General features: G+C 36.9%; 1 protein-coding gene across 1 annotated transcript in view; it reads left to right on the forward strand.

Moving 5' to 3' along the window:
• Nucleotides 1-1,464: 1,464 nt before the first annotated feature.
• CFAP221 (cilia and flagella associated protein 221) overlaps nt 1,465-27,413 on the forward strand; it is a 32,759-nt gene continuing 6,810 nt past the window's right edge. Inside the window, 21 exon segments of the mRNA XM_032208930.1 lie at nt 1,465-1,603; nt 7,873-7,972; nt 8,591-8,610; nt 8,613-8,677; nt 8,805-8,852; nt 8,854-8,901; nt 10,198-10,298; nt 13,107-13,210; nt 14,342-14,501; nt 16,559-16,691; nt 16,781-16,892; nt 17,450-17,561; nt 18,572-18,659; nt 20,864-20,897; nt 20,900-20,952; nt 22,016-22,111; nt 23,852-23,951; nt 24,424-24,560; nt 24,722-24,736; nt 25,239-25,245; nt 26,557-26,582. Coding sequence (XP_032064821.1) covers nt 1,465-1,603; nt 7,873-7,972; nt 8,591-8,610; nt 8,613-8,677; nt 8,805-8,852; nt 8,854-8,901; nt 10,198-10,298; nt 13,107-13,210; nt 14,342-14,501; nt 16,559-16,691; nt 16,781-16,892; nt 17,450-17,561; nt 18,572-18,659; nt 20,864-20,897; nt 20,900-20,952; nt 22,016-22,111; nt 23,852-23,951; nt 24,424-24,560; nt 24,722-24,736; nt 25,239-25,245; nt 26,557-26,582 — 1,698 coding nt within the window.

The following is a 27,413-nucleotide window of genomic DNA, read 5'->3' on the forward strand; positions in this document are numbered from 1 at the left end:
TTTCTATTTGCAGGTCTTTATATTTCTATTCTGCTTTCTCCAGGTACTGCCACATCCATTATGTAGACTTTATTGTCTTTTTTAATTGAAATTTGTTAAGTCTAGGGTGTTATATGGCAGGTGCTTTTCTGATTATTTTATTTATTTGTTTTTGTCGGATGATGGGTTTATCCGAAGCAGGTTTAAACTTTGTTACAGATGACTGACCCACTACCTCTGATGGAAGTTGATTCCAAACTTCTACTACTCCTTCTTTGAAGTAATACTTTGCAACAGTACTTTTGAACTTTCTCTACTGTCAGTTTGAGGTTATGTCCCTGTGTTCTTGATTTTTGCTTAATAGTGAAAATACTGCCTTCTAGAACCTTTTTCTCACCCTTAATATATTTAAGGGTTTCAGTCATGTCCCCTGCTGTCCGTCCTATCCTCCAGGCTGTACATATTCAGTTCCTCCAATCTCATCCTCTTTGGTTAGATGTAAGAAGATTTGGCATTGGGATGCTGTTTAATGGTCAGCTTCACATTATAATATATTGTATCTTTCTGAAAAGTATTTGTTTCCCTTTGACATTGTGAGGGAATTGCCAGTGACAGCTGTCAAAAAGTCATATTTTGGGAACTGGCATTTTATAGTTTAATTTTCTGTGCTTGGCCTCAAGCTAGATTTACATTTAAATAATTCATCTTATTCCAATTGGACATATAATTTATTCTAGGCGGTACTGTGTTGTATATTTATCTTCATTTTGTAAACAGTCATTCTAAAGTTATTTTAAACTTTAAATGCTACTATTATGCCAAATATTAAGCGAATGAAAAAAAAAACTGGAAAAGTTAAGATACTTCTAAATATTGTCTGAGGAGAATAATTATCAAATAGATAAATCCAGGGGGTTGGGGTGGGGATTGAATCATTTCAAGCTGTGGGCCACAATCATTTGTTTAATTTCATTGGAAAATCTTACTAATTTGTATACCAAATAGCAGTTGAAATAAATGTATTGGTGTATGTAGAATTTCTATATGTAGTGGCGAAGTGGCCTAGTTGTGAGGATGCTCACCTCCCACTCGGAAGGTTCAGAGTTCAATCCCAGGTAGCAGCAGATGTTTCTCTCCTAGGCATAAAGAGAAAAATATCTGCTGCAAACTCCACATGGTGTCAGGAAGGGCATCTGCCAGTAAACGTTCAGTTCCGTCCAGTTGCCCTGATTATACCCTGAATTAAGGGATTACAGCAAGCCTGTCAAACTGGCAGCCTGCGGGCCGGATATGCTCCTTGCAGGCCACACCCACCCTGGCTCCGCAAAGGCAAAAAACATCCCAATATGTCACAATATGGTTCGCAATGTGATCGGGTTGACACCCCTGGATTCCAGGGAGGTTTTTTTTTATGTTACTTGTTTTGTATCAGGTAACAGGAATGATCTTTTTGCTATTCTAGAAACTGTAAATTCCAACAAGAGGATGGAAGTTGTGAGTAATATTCAGAGTGACTTCCACAGCACCAAAGAGTCTTTCATAAGCCCTCCATCCCTTCGTCTGGACAGTTTTGTGGAGGAGGCCCAGCAAAAAACTGATGTTCCCAATCACCTCCTGGAATCAAGTGAGTGATTAATTGACTATTCTCAGGCAGAAAAGAATTGTTGGTTATCTTAATAATCTTGACGAACATGATTGTTTATCACCTCGGCTTATAGGCAGAGTTTTGTTGCACCTAAATTCATTTCGAAATATAATCAGTTCTGTCTCTGTTAATATAATAATAATAATAATAATAATAATAATAATAATAATAATAGCATGCACTCCAGTGGTGAAATTCATTTTTTTTACTACTGGTTCTGTGGGAGTGGTTTGGTGGGAGTGATGTGGTTTGGTGGTCATGGCTTGGTAGGAGTGGCAGGAGAAGGATACTGCAAAATCTTCATTCCCACCCCACTCCAGGGGAAGGATACCATAAAATTTCCATTCCCACCCCACTCCAGGGGAAGGATACTGCAAAATCTCCATTCCCACTCTGCTCTGGGGCCAGCCAAAGATGGCATTTGCCGGTTCTCTAATCTACTCAAAATTTCCGCTACCGGTTCTCCAGAACCTGTCAGAACCTGATGGATTTTACCCCTGATGCACTCCCCTTTCCTCCTCCCTTGCAACCCACTCCTGAGGTTGGAAGATCCTTTTCCAGTGGTCAAGGAAGGGGGAAACATAGGGCATTGCCAGTGGGGAACCTAGAATTTCACTGAACCAACATCCCCTTTTATATTCTTTCAAGACATGTATCATCCTGTAAGATAATCTGAATTTAAATACTTTATTTAGCCAAGTATGAATAGACACACAAGGAATATTTCTCCAGTTCAGAAACTCTCAGAGTACACACAAAGCAACAGAATAATAATCATAATCACAATACCAATAAGAGGAGGTAGTAAAGAAGATAATAACACTACATGGGTAAATATACATAGTCATAGACAGCACTGACAGAAACAGCATTGTTTCTGACATTCTAGACATTCCTTCCAGCTCTATTCTGAACAGAGAATATTCCTTATTTGTTAAATTTATTGGTAGCCTATCTCACTGTGGGGCTATGCTAACAATAATAAGAAAATGAAAGGAGCATAAACAGTAAAGAAATAAAATAATGGAACAATAAAACAAACAATGAAAAAGCAACATAACAAGAGTACAACAATATGCTAACCAAAAAGATGCCCGGGGGGGGGGGCAACATAAAGCCGGGGGAGGGACTCTGCCATCAGTCCAGCAGCCACCTCCAGTTTGGAACTCCCCCATTTGATCCCCAGGTTCTTGCAGAAGGATAAGAGGGTGGAAGCAGATCTTAGATCTTAAGATATTCCAAAGCACAAGCACTGCAGCAGAGAAGGCTCCTGGATCCCAATAGTTGGGAGTGGGTTCTGAAATAGGCACTCTCTGCCTATATGACATAATTAAATAATACAGCATCATTGATCTGCAGTTGAATTCCATACATAATGCTACCTTAGGATGAAGCCTAATATCGGCCAGGGGGAAAAAAGGACTGTCAGATTGAGGAATGGGATAGTTTGTGGTTTGGTAGGCTAAATGGATTGTTTTCGTGCACGGAAGATCTTGAGCTAATTATATCAGTCCATGAGCCAAGGTGGCGCAGTGGTTAAATGCAGCACTGCAGGCTACTGCTAGATCAGCAGTTCAGCGGTTCAAATCCCACCGGCTCAGGGTTGACTCAGCCTTCCATCCTTCCGAGGTGGGTAAAATGAGGACCCGGATTGTTGGGGGCAATATGCTGACTCACTGTAAACCACTTAGAGAGGGCTGAAAGCCCTATGAAGCGGTATATAAGTCTACTGCTATTGCTATCTAATATTAGAAAAAAAGCAAAATTAGTCATAGGGAACTCCTGGAGCTATTGTCTGGCTGCACCAATTATTATTATTTTTGAAATATATTTTTATTATTTTTACATTTAAAACAATGCAGTACTGCAGAGTTGAAGTGATCATACATTCACATTATACACAATTAGTCTCAACCATTAACTATTAGCCTACTTAGTGCATTATCTATCCTTCTGTCCAATCACAATATATACAGTTTGTTCCAGTCTTGTCACTTGTCTTATACCAGTCATAAAATCTGTTCCAGACTTCAAACTATTCTGATTCCCCTTTATTTTTAAGTTCAAGAGTGAGCCTATCTGCTTCCGCACAGGCCAACACTTTTCTGATTATATCTAGCTCTGATGGTGTATTTCTTTTTTCCAAAGTTATGCGCCCCACAGTTAATACATGTATAATTAGATAGAGTACATTTTTCTTAAAGCCTTCTGGTATTATGCTTAGGAGAAAAATTTCTGGTTTAAACAAAATTTGGTCTCCCACCATTTGTTCCAACCATCTTTATACCCTGTAGGCAATGTTAGTTTCTGATTAAGTATCCAAAGTTTTCCCACTTAGCCAATTCCACATTATAACCAAACTTTTTCGCCCAGGCGACCATAGTATCTTTGACAAGTTCTTCCTCGAGTTTATATTCCAATAAAATCTATACAGCACTTTGATCACTTGTTTTCTGTCTCTATCAAAAGGTTTATCTAACACTGTGTAATCTTTAGCAATACCTTCCTTCTCCTGTCCTGTGAAAACCTTGATTGTATCTGTAAATAAGACCACCATTCTACTTGTACCCCTTGTGATGCCAATTCTAATCTAGTTTTATCTCCCCCTGTCCTGTTCAATAACTCTTTATATGTAACAATATTTCCATATTAATTAAATTTGGGTGTATATATGCTTCCATCGTAGATAGCCAAATGGGTGTTCAGTAAGTGGTCGTGTTTAATTTTGTTCCATATTAATAACAGGGACTGTCTGATATAGTGTCTAATAAAATATTTATGTGCAGATTCTTTTTCTTACCACAGGAAGGCATGCCATCCTGCTTGGAGGTCATGACCTTCCAATTTGAGTAATCTTTTATTTCTCAACATTATCCATTCTTTTAACCATGTTAGGGTGGCCGCAATATAATAAAGTTCCCAATCTGGTACGCAAAATCCTCCTAGTATCTAGCATGGCTTTGAGTTTTATTCTTGGTTTTCTTCCCTGCCAAATAAAATTTGAAACCAATTGATTGAAATCCTTAAAAAAAACCTTTTTCTAATTTAATTGGAATATTCTTAAATAGGAAAAGAAATTTTGGTGGTACATTCATTTTTATGACTGCGAGCCTACCCATCAGGAACAATTGTAGGTTTTTCCACATTTCTAGGTCTTTCTTAGTTTTATTGATCAGATTAGTATAGTTGTCTTCTTTGATGGACGCACACCTCGCAAATACCGTATATACTCGAGTATAAGCCGAGTTTTTCAGCCCACTTTTTGGGCTGAAAAAAGCCGCCTCGGCTTATACTCGAGTCTACAACTGGATCCGGCAGTGCTGTTGCCTGTTGGAGGGAGGAGGCGAACCAGCCTGCCATCGCCAGCCACCGCTAGCCCTGCTGCTCTTCCCACCCCCTTCCAAGCCCCACAGTCCAGCGGATGGAGCAGCGAAGCCCGGGGCTTCGCTACTGCTCCCGCATTTTCTGCACGGGGATCCCTTGGAGAGGGGATTCCAGCCTGCCATCGCCAGCCACCGCTAGCCCTGCCGCTCTTCCCACCCCCTTCCAAGCCCCACAGTCCAGCGGATGGAGCAGCGAAGCACCGGGGCTTCGCTACTGCTCCCCGCATTTTCTGCATGGGATCCCTTGGAGAGGGGATTCCAGCCTGCCATCGCCAGCCACCGCTAGCCCTGCCGCTCTTCCCACCCCCTTCCAAGCCCCACAGTCCAGCGGACGGAGCAGAAGCAGCTCCGGGGCTTCGCTGCTCCATCCGCTGGACTGTGGGGCTTGGAAGGGGGTGGGAAGAGCGGCGGGGCTAGCGGTGGCTGGCGATGGCAGGCTGGATCCCCTCTCCAAGGGATCCCCGTGCAGCAATGCGGGAGCAGCAGCGAAGCCCCGAGCTGCTTCTGCTCCATCGCTGGACTGTGGGGCTTGGAAGGGGGTGGGAAGAGCGCGGGCTAGCGGTGGCCGGCGATGGCAGGCTGGTACGCCTCCTCCTCCTCCAACAGCACTGCCGATATCCGCCCAACGCTGCGGGGGCGCCAGCGGGAGCTTGGCGGCTTCACCTCAGCCGCAGCGCTGGCAGCAAATGTTCTGGTGCTGTTGGAGGAGGAGGAGGCGGCGGCAGCAATAGCACCTGAGGACAGGACAAGAAGCAATGGAAACTTGTCAGAAGGAGACTCAAGCTGGAATACGAGAAATCTGACAGTAAGACAATTAAAATCCTAGGAAATGTCCTTTCATGAAAAAATTACTTTTTCAGTTAACTCTGCCTGACATTAGTTGGGTGAACAGAAATATTAGTTGGCCAATTCTAAAAGGGAGCACCAGAAAGAAACTTAAAATATTTTTTAAGAGAGCTGGGTTTTTCATTTATATTATATGTATGAACAGAATTAACACAAATTGCAGATACCAATCAAACATAAAGAAAAAAAGGATGAAATAATGCTCATTTTAAAAAAACTCAGTGAAAATAAAACAATATACCAAGAAGGTGGCATACTGGTTGTGATTTGATCTCTTCGGGGGATCCCGGGGATCCCCTATACAAGTATTTTAATATTGCAGACTTGCAGTATATAAGTCATACTGATATTATAGAACACTTTAATTAAGCGGGTCCCCTTGAATAACATAACTTTGAGTTTCAAATAACACTGATTTTTTATTTTTGAAATTACCGTAGCTGCTGCATTTCCCACCCTAGGCTTATACTCGAGTCAATAACTTTTCCAGCTTTTTGGGGTAAAATTAGGTGCCTCGGCTATATTCGGTCGGCTTATACTCGAGTATATACGGTAAGTGTATACCTAGATATTTCACTTTTTAACAATTTGGATACCCAATTTCTTCATTAACTCTTCTTTCAATTTGGATGTCATATTTTTAGTCTTTGTCATATTATCTTTAAACCTGCTACTTTCCCATATTCTGTCAATTTCTCGATAAGTTCATACTAGACTTTATAGGATCGTCTAACACAACACTAGATCGTCTGCAAAAGCCTGTAACTTGAATTGTTCCTTTTTAATTTCTAGTCCCTTTATCTGTTCCTCTTTACATACATTCCTGGCTAAAGCTTCTAAGGTTAATATAAACAGCAGCCGGGATAGGGGACAACCTGTCTTGTACCTTTCTGGATTGCTATACTTTGTGTTAATTCACCATTAATTATTACTTTGGCTTTTTGATTTGTATATATGCTCTAATTGTGTTTATAAATTTATCCCCAAATTCCATGTGTTCCAATTGTTGATGCAAGAATTCCCAGTTCACATTGTCGAATGCCTTTTGGCATCGAGAAAAAATAGTGCAACCTGTTTTTCATTATGTACTTCATAATATTCGAGAATGTCCAGCATAATTCTCCTATTGTTTTTAATTTGTCTGCTGGGGAGGAATCCATTTTGATCTGTGTGGATAATGATGTGAGGAATTTTTTCAACTGTTCTGCTATTATCAGAGCAAAAATCTTGTAATCTGCATTTAGCAGTGAGATTGGTCTGTAATTTGTATGAACATCTGATCTGAGTCCCCCTTAGGTATTAATACAATGTTAGCCTCCGTTCATGATAGCGGTATCTTCACCTCTTTCAACACGGCATTATAAACTTCCAACAGCGTTGGAACAAACATATCCTGAAATTCTTTATATATTTCCGCTGGCAGTCCATCCAGCCCTGCAGCTTTATTAGTCTTTTGTTTTTGTATGGCCTCATTATCTCTGATGTTTTAATTTCTTCATTGAGCATATCTTTTATTTCGTCTGGAATCTTTGGCAGATCTGACTTTTCAAGATATTGTGGTATTCCTTCCTTTGTATAGTCTCGGTTTTCTCTATATAATTGTTCATAAACTCTTGGGTAATCCTTTTTTTTCCCTCTAGTTGATAGCAGATCTCGCCTTTTTCATCTTGTAGTTTATTGATCCAGTTCTCTTGCTTCTGCTTCCTCAGCCTATAGGATAGCTATACCGCCCGGTAGCTATCCTATAGGCTTCTCAAAGAAATTTTGTCTTGCTTTTTTTATAGACTCTGCCAATTTTGCCTTTTCAAATATAGCCAATTCATGTTTAATCAGTTCCATACTTCCTTTTATACTTCTATTTTGTGGTTTCTTTTGAAGTTCACTCTCTAAGTTTCTATATCTTTCTTTCAACTCTCTTATTTTTTGGTTCTCCATTTTTTTCTTTCTAGCTGTAGCCGATATCGTGACCCCTCTTATTGGCTGCACCAATATTGTTTTGTTTCTTTTTTTTAATTTCAGAGATTTATACAAAGCTAGTAAGAAATAATGCTATACAGGCTAAACCTGCCATCATGCATTATGGAGGATTTGAGTTAGAAAAACATCATCAGCAGTGCTGGTAAGTAACAAAAGAGTTGAGAGCTGATACCCGTTAATGAGTTCATGCATTTATTAATGTATTTATTATTACCCACATACATATTTGGGGTGAGTGGGCTAGAGGTTTAATGTCATGATTTTTAATGTTGTAATCCATCCTTGGTCTCGTATGTGTGAGTTGGGTGCCATATAAATTTGCTTAATTTTATAAATAAGTATAGTCCTTATGACTCAAAGCCGCGTACAATGTATAAAGATAATGACATATATAAAATGTAATTTTAAAAGCAATAATTGAATTACTGTTCATAAAAGCTATTGTTGTCCTTGGGGCATGTGATTTTACAGGGAGGAAAGTCCCAAAGATAATGAGGTCCAAAGCTGTATAAGGTGCTATACTCAGGACTTGAATTGGCTTCCGAAGCCATAGTCAACCAATGAAGCTCCTACAGAAGGGGCATTACCCAGCTGAATTGACTAGTGCCAATTAACAACTGTATTCTGTTCCATTCATGTCCTCCGGCATTAGCTTATATGTTAACCATTTTATCTACATCACTTTCTGTCTGTAATTGTGCCAAAATACTGACAGGAACATCTTTTTTTTCTTTCTTTGAATTATTGCTTTATCCTATAGAAAACTGATAAATATTTCCGGAGAGTTATAAACATTCATATTATTCCGCCGGAGACAAGACTATTTCCAGATCAAATATACAAAATTGTAAGTGTCGGTTCAGTACCTTGAGAGTGTCCACATTTATTCATCTCTTCCTTTTGAACTTCACCAAAATTGTAAAACAAATAGTTTGAAGCCTTTCATAGGAAATTGTTCTGCTCTGTTTTTATAGCAGCGGCTTGTCCCTGGCTTGTCCTTTACAGTAATGGTTGATTTTTGCCCCTGATGAATGGCGATACTATCACGACTGCATCCGAATCCATTCTCAGGTAAGAAAAAACAATAGATCTAGGTAGGAACTCCCCTTTCCCTCTAAATGTCAATCAATATATTGCTGACTGTGTCATGATATCAGCACATACAATGAATATTTTTACTATGCTTAGATTGAAGATTCTTTAGACTCTTTAATGATCATCTTCTTTACTAGCTTCTTTGGCTCATTCTTTTTCTTCAAGCTATTTTGTTCCAAGGCCCATAAAAAAAAATGCCCCAGTTTTTTTTTGGGGGGGGAAATAAGACGCTCAAAAAGAATATATACTTTAGTTTAAAATAAAGTAGGTGACAGGTTCCAGCATTTCTATTGTTTTCCTAAGAACTGGGATGCTTATTTTAAAACATTCATGAACATTTTGTAAGATGTAACTACATTATCAGCTTTAATTCTAGTTGTGGCTACATTCAGCTTTCATACTAATTGTGATGAATGTTAGCTAAATTGGCCAAAATGTGCCAAATGTGATCGGTAATTATATTGACAGCATTGATCAGTTGGCACATTTGGCCAATTTATCACATTCAACCAAAGCTCAAATTTCTTTTACTGTAAGTTAGGATTTCTGATTTAGAGATTGTCTTGCAAACCAAGATATTGGTTGCATCCCACCAATTATGCAATATATTGATGCATAGCGAATTGTAACTAGGTTTTACTTGGTTTCTTTTTTCTGTTTAGACACACACAGATAGACAGACAGACAGACAGACAGACAGACAAACTGATTAGAGATAGATATAGCCTCCCTACTTGAATACGGATAAATGTGTTGCAGCAATAATAGTTTCTACCCCTTGCAAAGCAAGCTTACAATTTATAAATTTCTGCATATCTATTTACTTCTAATTTAGCCTGTCATCTATCTACTACCATATATCTAAGAAAAGGTAGTTAACACCTAAACCAACAACAAAATTAAGCATCAAAGCCCTCTGTTAACAATCTAATATTGTATTCAACTCATAGAAAGTCTACAATGTTTCTCATCCTATAAGAAATAACATGGTGTACATGCATGTGTGCCATGCACGCAAGTGGAAAAATTCAGATCATCTTTATTTTGGGTGTCAAAACTTCAGAACAGGAATGGTAATAGCTTTAGTCCTCTCAGGTCTTAAAATTAGGCTTTCATATACTACATGTTTTATATTGGCTGGGAATTAAAATATCCCCATAATTATTTAAGTCATATGAGAAGTGTAGCCTTAACTGTGTAAGAGAGCGGAACTAGTTTCCCCTAGATCACAATTCTCCTGAGACTGTCTGTATCCTTCTCTTTTCTTCTCAGGGAGATGAAACTTTGCTGATCCCTCTCCATGCCTATCCTGTGATGAATAATGTAGACTTTCCATCCTACATTAATTTGTCGGATGTTCCTTTGGGACAATGGCAAGTGGCTATTAAAGCAATAACTTTTCTTTCATCTCTTCTTCATGCATGATAAAAAGAATGAGCATAATTAGACTTTGGCCGGTCGGCAGTGAAAGAACAGAATGCCTCATCTACAGCATTAATTCAATCGGGAAATGCAATTGAAGTTTTTTATTGTAACCATATTTATATATTTTTCATTTGGTGACGAGGCACTGTGAAATGTAATTCTGGAATTACTTTGTAAAACTATTGATAGCTATTACACCCTGGTTGTGTTCACTGATGACTCTGAGAACATTTGTAAAGAGAGAAAAAAAGTGGGAGACTAAATATCTAGATCATACTTTTGTTTTCTGGAGCCTTAAATCTGTTAAAATGTGATTGGTGGGGAGGTATTTCTCTGTTTTTAATTTTCCCCTGATCTTACTGTTTTGAAAAAAAACAACAGGATTTGTTTCATCTTTTTCTCTGGGTAAAGCATTCCCATATAAACACCTTTATATTGGTGGGGATAAATGATTATATACAGAGGAAGAATATGCCTATGGATAACTGCTATGAAATAATAGTGTGTTCATAGTATACACTGAGTAGAATTACTGCTCTCTGAGTTTAGTTGCTTTCTTGCAGATGTTTCAGTACCCAAACTAGGTAACATCATAATGATGATTTTACCTAGTTTGGGTAATGAAACATTTGCAAGAAAACAACCAAGCTCAGAGAACACCAATGACCCCTCATTTCAGTTCTGAACTACAAATGTTCTCCTTTATGAGTAGTATAACTTGGTAGTAGTAAGTTTTATACTCAAATATACCATCCCTGCCTGTTGAAGTTTACCTGCAGCTTATGATGCCAACTTCAATTGTATATTCAAGCATTGAACTTCTTTTCTGTTTGTAGAAGCAGATCTATATGTAATTGGAAAAAGTTATATAAAGAGGTTTGTGTGTTCTCTCTGCTGTAAATTTCACATATCTCTTGTTGGTGCAAGGTCTGAAATTTATGGCAGCCCTGCCTATCTCTAGCTTTCAGGATACTCTTGCATTATTTCTCAAGAATGTTCAAATTCTCCATCTAATATGCTTGTTAAATAAACAGAGAATTATTTCTGAGTGCATCTGAGTAGGATTAGGGGATTATTCTTTCTTGGCTTATTTTTTTTTTGTTTTCTACTTTTAAATCTTACATTTTATTTTATTTTTTTCATTACAAATGCTGCCTTTTTCCCCTTTTCTTTCCTCCTGCTTTGATCCTTGCCACATTCTTTCTATACATCCATGGCCTCCTTTATTTGCAAAGGATAGAAATGCTTTCCAGGTTGAACTTCTTAAACACCCATCAAAGAAATATACTCTTGTTACTAGTCACACAAACAAGAAAGACAGAAAGAATTGCTTTTAGGAAGTACTGTATGCAAACTATATTCCATTGTAATTGGCTAGACAGGATTCAACTGAGACAGTTTATTTATATTGGAGTTCATGGAATGAAATATATTTAAATTGAGAATATTCAGAGTTTTTCTTCTGAATAATAGCTGGAATTGCAGTCTGCACAGAAAAGTTTAACTTGGGGGGGAAATTACTAGATACTCAAAAAGATACAAATTGAAGTTACAAATTGAAGCTACATGTTAGTTATAATAGCATTGGATTTTATGGAGGAAGTCCATTCCCTGAATCTCCATTGCCTGATGCCCGCCTAGAGGGTCATGGCAGAATTGCATTCATTACTTCACCCTTGTATTCCATACTGAGGTTTGGAGTAAAGCTTCTTTATTGATTTAAGCTTCTGTCCTAAACAAGAGATGAACTCATGCACATAATCATATCAATTATTAAACAAAGCTTTATAAATATGGTACAGTACGTATGAAGTATATATTACAAGTAAGAGTCAAGTTATAGATTTAGTCTTCCTCTATTCTATCCTTTTTGGTAAATCTAGTTTCGAAATGTCCCTTGCTATAGAAAAAAACTTTCCAGCAAGTTATTTCTGTGACTGGGGTTCATTTTTATTATTCATGTCATTCCACTTGAAGAACCCCATTAATGGAAGTGAAAAATTGTAGTTTTCCAGCTGCAGCCATTAGTGATTTTTTCAGAGTACTTTACAGAATTAAATTTACTGAATTTAAAATGTGCAGTTTCATAGACTTTGCTGTATTTTAAAAACAGAACAAAGTCTGTGAGATTGCATGTTTTTTAAATCATAACAAGTAGTGCAATATTGCAGACCTATTTAAGAAGTAAGCCTCACTGAATTCAACAGGGTTTCAGGGGAATGGATGGAATAGAAATATGAAATATAAATAAATAAATTACAGCAGTGAAACTTTAATTGTTAATTTTTAAAAAGGAAGAATATTTAAATTAAAATCAAGTGAAGTCTACTAAGGAAGCTGCTTTTTCTTTTATATGAATTCATAATGCAAAAGCTCAAATCATTAAAATAAATTACATACATACAGAGGTAAATGCATATGTGTTTTCAATTATTAATACAAACTGCCAACTTTCATGAAATATGAAATCATAACTTATCTAATATAGTTGCTTGATTAGGGCTGCATATTCATGTAGCATATTCTCCAATATCTATATGAAATAATTTTAAAAAAATTTGGGTGCTTATCATTTAAATTGGAACAAGCTTTAATTTAACATGTGGTAGGCATTATTTTAATAATTGCTTTCCTGTTTACAAGTTCTGGATTTTATGCCATCATATCCACACCATTTTTGTCATGCTGCTGCTAGAATGGTAATATTACAAATTTGAATATAATTATTTGCTATTTGGTCCTGTTTTCCTTTTCAGTAAGCCCTATGTGATCCCACTGCAGTGTAGCTGCCCCATAGATTTTGAGTTTCAGATTGAGTATCTTCAATCCCACAAAGCATTTACAGTACAACCCATGTCAGGTAAGTTCTGAAAGGGAAGCCGTGTTTCATGAATGTTTGGAATTTTACATAGTAATATGAATGAATGAATGAATGAATGAATGAATGAACCTTAGGTGTATATTTCTCAGGATGATTTCATGTGTCACCTTAAGTCCTTCCAAATTCTGTTTGATTTTCACTGAGCATGTTATGTGAACCTATCCATAGGTTCTAATTTATACACCCAAAGCAAATCAACTTACCATGTATATACTTCCTTCCTATTCTGCCTTGATAATGGGGACATTTGCTCAAGCATAGGCCTTCGAAATATAGACAGTCTTCCCAAAACTTAGGCTGCCTTGGATGCTATTCTCAGTAGAATAGGAGTGTTTCATAGAGCCTCTTTTTGTAAAGCTAACCAAAATTGACCTTTCGTAATCAAAACACTGTATGTTGATTTTAAATCCTCTGCATCATTGTGTCCAGACATTGGAATGAACAATAAGAAAAATCATGGGAAGGATTTGGAAAAGGATGAATTAGGAAAATTAGGTCATGAACCTCTTAGAAAGCCTAACTGAAATTCAAGGGGAAGCAATGTACTCAAAATTTTCAAAACCCACCAACTCACACAGGCAGGAGCTTTTATTGTGCTTTTCAGGCCAGTGCATCTAATTGATCCTGCCCACTAATTCAAAATAGCAGAATGATCTGAAGGAGACGGGCAGTTCAGAAATGCAAAACTAACTAATTAAATTAAATGTATTATACTAGCTATAAATTGATTATTTAGGAAACTTGATCCAATTTTTTCCAGGGAAACAAGAGGCTTTTGAATTCAAAAATAATTTAGTTCCAAGCTACTTTTATTCCAGAATCATCTTTTGGTACATTGGGCCACAAAGACAGTCAATGTATGATATGTACAAAGGTTCAGAGAGGAGACATGCTAGTTCTTTAGAAAGCAATCCAAGTAGTTGAAGGTTGCTTTGCCTAGCAGTATTTCGTTTTCCAATCAGCTGATCAAAACTTTTTCTCTCTTGCAGCATTTGGAACAACATGTGCACAACATGTGCATAGAATATATGTATTTAGACAGAAAAAGAACAGCAGATTTTTAGAATAAGTACATTAACTCCAACATAACATTTTCTTTGTTCATTACAGGAATAATTCCATCCAGTGGGAAAGCAGAAGTGATGGTTACATTTGCACCTTTTGAATATGGGACAGCCCAAATAAAAATCCAATTGTGGATTTCGCAGTTTGACTCAAAACCTTACAGTTGTACATTCACGGGAACATCTATCCCGCACCTAAACGTAATGTATGTGAAGCTCATAATGTTTTGAATATTGGCTAACAGAGATGTTTATTAGATAATATTTGCAGCTGAGGGTTACCTAGTCAAAAACTATATCAATTAAGTAGGTCAAATGTTCCCCAAAACATACCATGTTGAAAATGTTATTTACATATCTCCCATTATATGTACCCATTTTATATGTACTATAAAATATCAGTCCTGGTTAAACTCTTTTTTGCACTGCAATCTGTAGGTGCTTGCCTCAGTGATAGTTTGACTACTAGAGTCATGTTTACCAAGACTCCTAGTTAATGGATTCTGGACCAGTGAAAAGATAACATTGTTCAACTATGTTTCCTATCACTTAGTAGAGGAAAGTAGCAAAACTGTGAATCATTTCACAAAACAATTGTCCATGGAGAACAATGGCTGGAAGGGAAATTTAGATGAAAAGATTTCATTTGAGTTATAAGGTGCGGGGACAGTATGTCAGCAACAGAATCACTTAATATATAGGTAGTTCTCCACTTACAACAGTTCATTTAGTGACCAGTTCGTTTAGAGCACTGAAAAAAATTACTTAGGACAATATTTCACACTTATGACCATTGTATCCAATGGTCACATGATTTACATTCAGATCCTTGACACCTGTTCCATATTTTTGAGGATTGCAGTGTCCCTGGATCATATGACTTTTTGTGTCCTTCTGACAAGCAAAGTTAATGGGGAAGCCAGATTCACTTAACAACCATGTTACTTACTTAACAATCATATTGACTCACTTAAGAAATGTGGCGAGAAAAATCATAAAATGAGACAGAACTCACTTAATAAATTTCTTACTTAGCAACATAAATTCTGGCCTCAATTGTGATCCTAAGTTGAGGACTACCTGTAAAAAGAAACAAATGGAACTAGGTCATTATAAATGGTTCACTAGTTATAGGCCCCTTCCACCCACAAGGGACTCACTGAAGTTGGCATTTCATGGCCCTGCTGTGCTATGGATTCCAGTTGTCTTCAGAAACTAAACTGATTAACTGAAAATGATTAATACAAGTTAATCAACTAGGCTCCAACACCAGAGGAAATACTGTGATGATATTATCTTCTCTAAACATGTGAAATAGCTTTCACATTGTTGAGAACGCTAGCCTCATCTGTCTTCTGGATTCCTTTCCTCCTCTTCCTCCAAGAAGCCATGGAGCTATGACTTCTCCTCAATTCCAGCTGCACAGAGAAATAGCTTTTTCTGTTCCCTAAAGAGATGTCAGCTTCCTTTTCTTCTCCCTTCCCTTGTTGTTTAACTAATGCAGCATGACATGTGATGGAGACAAGGAGTAGGAAACCAGCTGTCTCCTCTTTTTGATACTCGGTTTATAAACTGGCTACAGGAAGCATTGATAAGTGCCAAGAGGATACAGTTGATCATTAGATTGATGAGGGCAAAGATGATGCCTGTGAGGAAAGAAGTCATCCTATTTCAGTCAGGAGAACATAGTTAACACCAGAAACATTCAGTCATATCTAAGCCTTCAGGGCTCCAGGGAGCAAGCTACCCTTGAAGACATTTAAAGAATGGACTGTTTTGGAGTAATAAACAAGCCAGTTTAACATAAATAATATGCAAAGATTTTAATTACAATTGAGTCTGGAGAAGTGACATTGCATCCCATGCCATTGAAGCAATTTGCCAATTTTGGCCTCAGATTTCAAGAATCCCCAAAATGTGGCCCCTTTATGACTTGTGAACTTCAGTTCTCAGAATTCTTGAACCAACCATGCTGGTTTAGGAATTCTGGGAGTTGAAGTTCATAAAAGGGCCGTAGTTCCACCTCTGCTCTAGTACATCCCTTTCTTCTTCCTCAAAAATAGCAGGAACCGATTTAATGTATATGGTGAAAGGGGAAATGTCTCTGTTTGTGCTGCATACTGAGTTTCATGTGTGCTATGAATACATGTATGTAATTTTCTCTTTACTAGAGCTTTTCAGAGCAATATTTCATTACCCAGATAATGTGGCTTATGTGTTCCCACCCCTCTAAAATTTCTGTACTTTTCTCCCCCAATTCCAGAAGAGGAGATTTGGAGAACCAAGAGTCAGTTTTGAAAAGAATACCAAAGTCTGCTGAAAAAGCAGTGTTGTGGCTTCCACAGAAAACACTATCACCGGAAGACAAAAAGCCCAAACCACTACAAAAAGGACAGGTACAGAATGGACAAAAATAAATTGTTGCTATAAAGGAAGGAAATAACATTCTCAACAGTCATTTTGACATAATCTATTTATTTTGTAGACTATTGAATATAAAAACTTGAGATTCCCTGTTGATTTGTCAAATCCTTACGCTGTGGGAACAGTTTTGATTCAGGAACCAGGCAAATTGAAGATTAAACAGTTAAGGGAAGGTAATAACTTTTATTATTATTGTTTGGTCGCATAATCAGCCAAATATTTAGACTCAATTTGGCATTTTTATTCACCAATCAAATCCTTCTCAAAGATAGTTAGACAGATGTTGTTTGATGGTGTTAAAGGTCTCAGCACAGGATGGAAGCTGTTCCAGTTAAGCTGCCTTTTGCAATTAACTGACAATGATTTTTGTCAATCCCAATGTGTTCTTCTTATACTTAATATTAAATTTTATCTTGCCCTGTTATATACAGTTTAAATTTATTTTACCAAGAACTCCACAAATTTATCATATATATAATACATGGCATTTATTGTGTGTGTATGTGCGTGTGTATCACGTATAATGATAATAATTTAATAATAATTAAATTAATTATCTTAGGATGCTCCTGATATCAGTGTTTTGAAATCTTGCAATTTCTCAATAATTCTGCTTCTGTCAGATACTTAATATCTGGGATATTAGTATGGGAAATATGCTTAATGTTACCCTGCAACAAGTAATTCATTGCCCTTTTTATTAACAGTTTTTTATTTTTGTGTTATGCAGTCCTAGGAGGACAAGGTGATGGAGGAACTAAAACACGACAGATAAAAGAAGCCGTTTTTCAACTAAAAGTCAAACAGGATATACAAGAAGAGGAAATTAATCAACTTAAGTGGTGAGTGATGGCACACTTTATACCAACAGGAAGTTAAAATAACTCTTCCAATCAAATCATTCTGCCACTTAGCATATTAGTAAAAGCGGTTTTACAATAAAAGTTACATAATTATCATTTCTCAGTTTGTATCTGATTACAGTTGTTACATGTACTAAAATTGTGGTTAGTTGTTTCACTGTGGGTAAGCAGCAGATACCAACAAAAGTGGGAAGAAACATTTTTAAATCTGTTGATGGCCTTTTAATAACTCTAGGTGTAATAACACATACAACCAAGGATAATAAAGAGGCTTGACAGAGGTTTTAGAATAATGTGAAAAAGCAAAAGTAATAAGAGGAAATAATAAATAAGTCTATTGCTTGATCGATTGATTGCCTTAACATGAACAGGAGCATTGTTGCAAAGCCACCAATGGGTACAATCCATTGACTAGATTAACATAATGCTCTAAGACATTTAAAAATGTAAAAACAAATCCAGGCAAAGTATAGAATGCTAACCTAATTTATTACTTTGAAACCATGATTTGTGGTTTACTGCGCTCTGTGAATCCAGCCATTATGATATGTTTAACAACCAGAGTTGAAACAAGCCATGATTTTTCATATGAATGAATTAGCCATTATGATCTTTGACCTAACAAGTCCCCAGATCTAAATTTGTGAAAACCCTATGAAGCATAAGTCAGCCAAGCATTTTAAAATTGTGTGACTTCAGGAGCACAAACTTAAGTTCATTTTTTGACTAAAATAAATTTTTAAAATGTTCAAGTCTATAATATTGTTACCCATCCTGTTGCCTCACTGCCAGTCATGTGCATCACCATGATTGATTAATTTGATGTGTGTAGTGAAGTGACAGTAGATCAGTGAACAGGTAATCTACAAAAGTCATTTTTATATTAGGATTTATTTTCTTCAGATGGACCAATTGTTGGTCAAGAGGACTTTTGTCTGAATTGATTTTTTTTTTACTAAAACTCATTTTCTTTTGAATTTCAAACATAGGCAAGTTCATTTAGGTAAAGATCCAATATGTCCAACTCTTCAAAAGCAAATCCATGAAGATCGACTGAAAGAAGAAGAACTTTACAAGGTGAGTAGAATTATAGAGTATAAAAATAATCCCTGACTTTTTATATATCTATGGAGATTCTCAATAATCCAGGTCATGGTTGTCCCAAAGATGTTTTCCCCCCAAAAAAGGCAACTGGAATTTCTTGGTGTTTGCTTTGAAAACCTTTTGCTTCTTGAATAAGAAGCAAAACATTTTCCAAGAAAATGCTAACAAAGTCCAGTTCCCTTCAGAAAAGAAACAGTTTTGGGACTCTGGCTTCATATATTCTGGGAGATATCAGGAGGGTAGAATAATTTTTGAGACCAAAGAAGATGGGATCTTATCTTGAAACACAGCAGACAACATCACTGTTGTCATCTTTTGTATATCTTACTCTTATTTTAAAAAATGGTTTACTTTCCTAACTCCAGAGTTCACATGAAATGTCAAAAGAACAGGAGCAGCAGAAGAGAAACAGGGATAGTCTGGTGGGCAATCCCTTTGGGAACATCTAGCCATAGTCTCTTGTGGTATGGATCCAAATATAGCACTACTGCTTTATTCTTTTGGAGTCCTTCATTTTATATACAGGTCATATTGCACTTGGATGATGTCCTGTCCCATAGGAGAACATGAGCTCTTCTGTGAAACCAGAGATCTGTCACTTTCCAATCCTGTTTTGTATTTCTATTCTCTATTCTGTGAGTCCCATCTTCTCTCAATTTATTCTTTCCGAAAGATAGCTCTCTACTCCAAGCCAGTTTTCCTTGGAAAATATGTATTTTTAATGAACAGCAGGGATGTGGAACTGGATACATGATGTTATAATTACAATCCCTTCCCAAGCACTTTGAAATGATTATTAGGGCTGTGCAGCAATCCAGACTGAAAGTGAAAAATTGCTTGGCTTTGTTGGATTACGATGGCATTAAGACCAGGAAAAGATGCTGCTTTACTAAGAGCCAACACCAACTTGATGGCACATGATCAGCCTTTAAGAAAGCATCAACGGACCTTATTTGAGCTTCCATGCAGATTCCAAATTACCTTTTCATCTTCAAGTGTAGCTTGCTGCAGTGCTTTGATTATTATCCCTGCAGGCATGATCTTATGGTTCTGAAAGGAATCCCATTGAACATAGCTGGATTTCATTCTGAACTGATTGAAGATCTCTGACTTAAGATTGCTTTCAGCTGTATAAAATGATCTAAGGAGTCCATGTATCATCTGCAATCATTTTTTTCTTTTAATTGTTCTAATTAAAATCCCTCATTTGTCAATATCTATCTCTGTTAGATACAGGTAGTCCACAATTGGGACGTGAATTTCCATCATACATTGGTGCAGTTGTAAAGCAAGTCACCCATAACCAGAGTCAATGTTAGTACTGTTTTTTACCATGGTTGTTAAGTGAATCTCGTGTTTGATAAGTAAATCAGACTTCCCCAATTGATTTTGCTTGTTGGAAGCTGTCTGGGAAGATACAGACCATGATCATGTGGCCACAAGACATTACAACCATTGTATAGGCAAACTAGTTACCAACTGCCTGAATTATGATCACAGGACCAGGCGGGTGGTGATGTAACAGGTCAAAAGTGACTTTTTCAAATAGTTCTGAGAAGAAACATTTTGAGATTGCTTAAAGAGAAAAAGAGTCATATATAAATGTCTGTGGACAATTCTCCGTCATCCAGGTTTTTCAAAAAGCAACTGAATATTGTTTTTTCCTTGAAGATGTTTCGTTTCTCATCCAAAAAGCTGCTTCAGTTCTTCAAGGTCTTTGCCTTCAAGGAAAAACAAAGTCCAGTTGCCTTTTGAAAAAGCACCTTTGGGTCATATATAGATCTCATTAGAATCCTGGGAACTATAATGTTACAATTAAATTTTCACTTTTGGAGGAAAGCAATGATGCTACAATATATGGAGCTTTGTGTCTGAAAACAGCCCTATTCTGTTATGGGAATTAAGATACTTGAACTGTCCAGATGTTTTAGATGTCAGTATCTTCTAGCTCCAACCAATATGATAACTGTTGGAACTGTAGTCTAAAATCTGGCAGGTTGTATGTCTATTCCTCCTCTACATTCACAGTGGTTTGTGTGTGGATGGTAATAAACCATGTGGATAAGATACATATATTTGGCATGCAACATTTTGCTAATCAGCTCTGCTCATATTACTAAACACAAAGCTTTTGATTGATGTGTTTTATTCATTCATTCCTTTTTGCTCCAAACTAGATTAAAAGAAGAGACCCCATTCTGGAGAAGGAGTTTGAAGAAAGCATATCGAAATCTCTCTGAAACGTATCGTCCGACACGTTAATGAGGTATGGCTTTGTTAAAAAGTGTTAAAAGTGGATGGAATTATAATTTAAAATTAAAATATACAGTAAATGTTTATTTCCATTGTCAGGCCCTCTTGTCAAAATATTAACAGATGGAGAGGTCTAGATATTTGGAGTTGCACAGGTGAGAATTAGATTAGTATTGCACAGGGATCAGGTGGAAGATAGGTTTAACAGGATTTTCCTAGATTTAATTCATGTGAAGTTGGTAAAAAATAATAATATTGTCATCATAAATCTTTGATTATGATTTAGTTTAGATTTTTTTTTTTTTAATTCTTTAATTTTACTTTTAATGAACTTCCCTAGCCACCTACCTCCAGATACGCTGGATTTTTAATTCCCCATAATCCCAACCTAACCTGGCCAAATTTAGGGGAGTTGAAGCTTAAAACATCTAGAGGAAGCAGGTTGAAGAACGCAGGGTTTAGAAGATAAACCCATTTACAAGTACTCCTTGACTTATGACCACGATTGAGCCCCAAATTTCCATTGCTAAGCAAGACATTTAAGTTTTGCCCCATTTTATGACCTTTATTGCTATGATTGTTAAATAAATCACTGCTGTTTTTAACTTTGTAGCAATGCTAAGCTTCCCCATTGACTTTCCCTGTTGCAAAAGGGGATCACCTGACCTTTGGACACTGCAACTGTCAAAATATATGCTAGTTGCCAAGCATTTTGATCATGTGACCATGGGGATGCTACCAATAGTCGTAAACGTGAAAAACGGCCATAAGTCACTTTTTTCAGTGCTATTGTAACTTCAAACAGCCACTAAATGAATGGTTATTAGATTAGAACTACCTGTAGTTATCAATAGGTACTGCTTAAGGAACTGGTTCAAGTTTCAGGGCTCTCCCCTTCTTTTGTACATTTACTGCTTACCACTTTGGATGTCAAAGCAGATACAAAGTTCAGGATTGCTGAGATGTAATCTTTCAGTGTTAAATTAAATGTAGTACATTAATTTGGTGGTATCGTTGCTTAAAACTCCAAATTCTGAACATTTACTGCTGCAACTTTCTTTTCTTGTCTGCCAAAGCGTCCCCGGTTTCAGCCTACTTTCGACCTTCTGCTTAATAATCCTTGGTATCACAAGCACAGAATTCAGCAGCGATTCCAACAAGCTGCACGAAAGGTACTTAAACAAAATGGCTGCAGGTAAATACACCCGTGCAGATACCAGCTGCAGATATACTTATTCGTTTTTGCACAGCCTTTTTCTGATCCTATAGATAGATGGTACCCAATTAATTTGCCTAAGCAAGAGATGAGCGCTTTTTAAAATTGTACTTTTTGCAGTTATTGTAGATTCACAGTGTTTACGTGCATGCATAGAGTTGTCGTATTTTCAGCCCAGAAAAACTTTCCATTTAGTGGAAGTAGAGAGGGTGGATCTATATTTGTTATTTCTGTTGCCCCCCCCCTTTTTAGTACATATAATAGGATCGTATAAATATTCTCCCTTTATTTTTTCATAAAATAGAAATGTCATACTTTGTATTTTGCTTCAGTATGAAAAGTTCTAAGATCTGATTAAAATCAAAAAGTCTGAGCATTAAAATGAAGGAATTCCAATATATATATAAAGCTATTATAACCTTTAACATTCGCAACACTTGGCTCTCAATTTTTAAGATATCTGTTGACTGATAAATCTTCCAAGTTTAGAAAAAATGTGTCTCAATTTTCAATAAGCAAATGCTCTGCTAAATTAAAATAATTTGAAAATATAATCTCAGTTTAGTCAGTATTAATACTGTTTTGTGCACTCCACGTACTCTGTAGGCAATTATAATAACGTTCATATCAAAGAATAATATTCTATTATCAAAAAACTAAAAAATTATCGTAATTCAATTCTTGATTTTAGTGAGACATATATTTATTTTCCCCATACTGGTCATACTTTCTGCTGATCAAATTGTATTTCAATAAATTCATGCTATTAACTAGTTTTAATCTGCTATTGCAATATAACAAATACTTTTCAATATAGTGCTACCTTTGAGGTAACTATTTAGCTAAATTAACAAGAGATAGTTGATTTCCCCAAATAAATAAATAAGTGACGATAAAAACTTCCCCCTGTACTTTTTAATTGGCTCAATCTCGATATCATAGTTATGAAGCTTAACTGAGTGTGTACCATGTTTAACTTGACAAATTATGACTAATTGTCTAGTAACCAGTATCAGAATATTTACCATGGAAAGTTTTGTGCTGAATCTTTTTTTCCCCTATAATTTTGGAAGTTTCTTTTTAGAAATGTGAGTGTTCAGTTACAGTTAGGATTAGCCTAGGTATGCAGTCTATTTACTCCCAATGGGTTTAGTCTATTATTCCCCATTATACGGTACTTTCCAGATATTTTAGACCTGCAGCTTGCACAGTCATAGTCTACATAGCAAAATACCAGGGTTACTGGGGATTCTGGGTATTGTAGTAACCAAATTCTAAGCAATTACATAATGCATTGGTGATCAGCTTTCAGTTATTTTACATCATTTCAGGAACATTTTGAAGTTTTTGACTTGTTTACAAAAAGTTAAAAACAATGTTTTGGCATGTTGTCTCAAATACATATCATTATAATATCTCAGTGTTTATTTATTGTGCCTTAGTTGTTGTTTTTTAAATGACAACGGATTATTTGTTCATCTGTTTTCAAGATTGTTCTATAAACATTATGTTGTATAAACATTTATATTTTTAATAGAAAAAAACTGAGCCTGTCACATTTTATGTACTTTTTATATACTTGTGTCACTTTTTTATTGTACTAACTGATGGCACCTAGCTGAACATATCTCAAAGATAGACACCACTTTACAGAATTACTGAAAAACCACTGAATGGGTCTTAATCATTGTTATAGGTCCTGATTCAGATTCGGCTAGATAAAGTGATAAATTTGCTTCATAACGTATTTAAGCGGTACAAAGAACAAGAAGAGGAAGAGAAGAGATTGATATCAGGTAAACCCTCAGAATCACACAGCCATTGCCAGTTTTTGCTTCCTTTACAAGTACAGGTCATTTCATACGTGGCAATGAAAATATGTGCTGCCACATATGTAAAATGTGTGATGAAAACATGGAGTTTACTAGATGTAAATAATTAGAAAAACATTTCCATGAAAGTGGCTTCCATTGCCAAGTGGGCCATGGATTTTCATTGCAGTGCATTCCCCGCTTCTTTGTTGCCAGACCATAACTCACAATTATTGAAGCCATAGAGGATGGGTAAATAGGTTGTCCTATTTGACTCATAAAAATCAAGCGATAGAGCACAAGGTAAAGATGAAAAGATAGTTTGTCCTCTTCTTCCTCATCCTTGGAGTCATGAGGTAAATGAGTAGATGAAGCACCAGAATGCTTCTCTGTCACCTATCCAATGTTCTTATACTTCAGATCTTAGCATTTGTCCATGTCTATCTCCATGTGGCAGAATGCAGCAGTTTTAAAACATCCAGCACCGCTGCTATAAACGAAGAGGAGAAGAGAATGCCTTTTGCCTTGATTGCAGCTCGAATACAGCCATTTGAATTCCCTACTTACAATCCACCACAATGGGCTGATGAACTGGTAAGTACCACCAGGAAGATACAACAATGCAATCCCTCTTTCAACACTATTTTTTCTGAAGCCACCAATTAACCAGCATCAATGAAGCTGTCAAAACGAGCTTATGAACATTATGAGCACTAAACCTCAGTTCTCTTAATTTTTCACAATTGCCCTTTTAGATAATCCTGTTAAAGGTATTATCCTAAAACAGATGTTGGATTTTCCCCCCTTACATGAGCCAATGTGGCCATTGTCATTGTTCAAGTTAAACCTGATTCACCAAATGTGCACATAAATTTATTTATTTAGAAAATTTATATGGCCATCCATATTAAATACATACTCTGGGTGGCTAACAAGCAAATAATCAAAAATATTTTAAAAACCCTAGGATCCCTATAACCAAGCAAACTATACATAGAATAAAAAGAAAGGTTGGGGTATATTGAAACAGAGTTAAAGGAATGGCGGTGAAAAAATAGACATTTTTATCATGCAAGAAGAAAAAGAGAACAGGAAGTGAGGAAGGAAAAATGAATCTCTGACACTTGCTCCCCTCAATAGCTTACTTTTCAAAAGGTTTTTCTCTCTGTGTCAGGTTGGAAGAATTTTTTTAAAAATGAAAATCAAGATTCTGCTGATACTAACTTTTAAAGGGGTTTCGGATTGGTTTGGTTTTGATTTGTTTTTGTTTAGGTGGCTAGTGGGCTGACATCTTTTTGCAGTGATTTGGAACAAAAGAAGCTGCTGGTTTAGTTCATGTAATATTCCATGGCAAAATCTACTGGTTTTTTTGCTACTGTTTGTTTGTTTGCTGTGAACCAGCTATTGTAGTTTACAAACCATAGTTTATGCACAGTGCATTTTGTGAAGGTAGCCATTTATAGTTATTGAATAACTATATACGAACATAGCAATAGTTTAACATGTGCAACTCATCCAGTCTCATAAACCATTTATGGGATAGGATAAGGTGGAAAAAGATATAAAGGGCTGAACAATTTCCCTCTTGGACCTTAAAAAAGATTTGCAGCCTTGCAGTAGTAGCATTGTCTGGATAGTTCTGCCTAGCCAGGATTACTCTCAATGGAGGCGGTATACCATCTGTTACTGTATTACCTGGACTCTTATTCTGGGTAGAGAATGGTAGAAATGTCTCTGTGTAGATTCTAAATCATCCAGGTCATGGTTGCCCCAAAGGTGCTTTTCGAAAGACAACTTGACTTTCTTGTTTGTTTTTTCCTGAAGTTTCTGTCAGAACTGAAGAAGCTTATTGCAGGGGTCCCAAACCCTGGGCTACGGGCCACTACCAGGCCTTCAGCCCTTCAGAACCAGGCCACAGAAGTGGCAGGCAAATGTGCATGTGGACCCCCATCTCACAAGCAGCAGGTGAGCACTTGCACAAATAGCTGCACATTACCCCACCCACGATAGACCATCCTAACCCCCAACCCACCCCCCCGTCCGCAAGCCAGAAAGTTGTGGCTCTGGCTTATTATGAGAAGCTAAAGTTTTCAAGGAAAAAATCAAGGAATCCATTGCCTTTTGAAAAGCACCTTTGGGGCAGAAATGTCCGTGTCCTTGTTTTGGCTCTCTTTGCTGGCTCTGCCATGATGTGATCACATTTCTTCCTTTTGATCCTCCTGCAAAATCTTGGCTGCATTTATACACATCTAGAGTCAAGATTCTTTTCAATATTTTTTGTTCAACAAACCATTGGTTTGGACATAATGCTAAACTATGTAGGTGGATTTTCTCATCACAGTAAGCAACAGAAGTAATCATACATTAGCCTAGTATTATATTGACCAAAAAATGTTGTGTCAGAATTTATTTTTACAAATCATGACTAACAATATGATATGTAAGCTACATTATGAACAAAATACATTCCAATCTGATGATTTTTTAAAAAATGAGCAGAACACATATCCACATAACTTGGTTTGTTTATTTTTTTTTTCTCCCTCCAGGCACCCGAAGTTTGGGCATAGTTCCTCTTAAGCAACTTCAGTGAAAATAAAACAGCTCCACCATTTTATGATCTAAAGGTTAGCTGCAATTGATCAAGTCATGTTCTGTGGTCAATTAAAGTATTGTATACAAGCAGTAGTTAATGATAATTTAGTGGCTGTACCCAGTTCGGCATCTCCAAGTATGTAGGATTTTCAATTACTGCACACCCGAGATGACAGTAAGTTCATATTTAATTGGTGGAACTTAGAGGAGCAGAAGGTTCTGAATATAGGTCTGAACATCCCTTGTTGGCCTCCTTAAAGAAACTGCCCCTCCTGGCTCCCACAGTAATCATGCCACCTATAAGTAAGGAGGCCCCAAGAGTGCTTTCGTACCCATCCAAAGGTGGCTCTCTCACCCTATCGTACCCCTTAGTTCCAAATGCACACAGGCAGTCTTCAATGTACGGCCACAATTCAAGCCCAACATTTCTTCTTAAGTGAGACATTTTGTAAGTGAGTTTTCCCCCATTTTACAAACTTTCTTGCCACCTGTTGGTTAAGGACCACTGGTTGCAGTTGGTTGTTTAGTGAATAGTTTCTTTGATTATGATGCCGAATCTAAATACAGGCCAGCTGCTAAGAGTCTTGAGTTTTGATTACATGACCATGGGGATGCGTGGGGTCGCAAGTGTGAAAAACAGTCCCAAGTCACTTTTTTTTCAGTGCCATTATAATTTGGAATGGTTACCAAATGTACTGTTGTAAGTTGAGGACTGCCTGAATATTCTTGGGACTGTACAGCTACTGTGAGTCCAGGAAAAGATGCAACCTCTTGAAGGAGCCCAACAAGAGAGGCATCTATGCCCACATGTGCCTATGAAGGAACTTTGCTGCTTCAAATTCAAAGCACTGG

The sequence above is a fragment of the Thamnophis elegans genome, chromosome 1 (assembly GCF_009769535.1).
Source record: "Thamnophis elegans isolate rThaEle1 chromosome 1, rThaEle1.pri, whole genome shotgun sequence".
Lineage (NCBI taxonomy): Eukaryota > Metazoa > Chordata > Lepidosauria > Squamata > Colubridae > Thamnophis > Thamnophis elegans.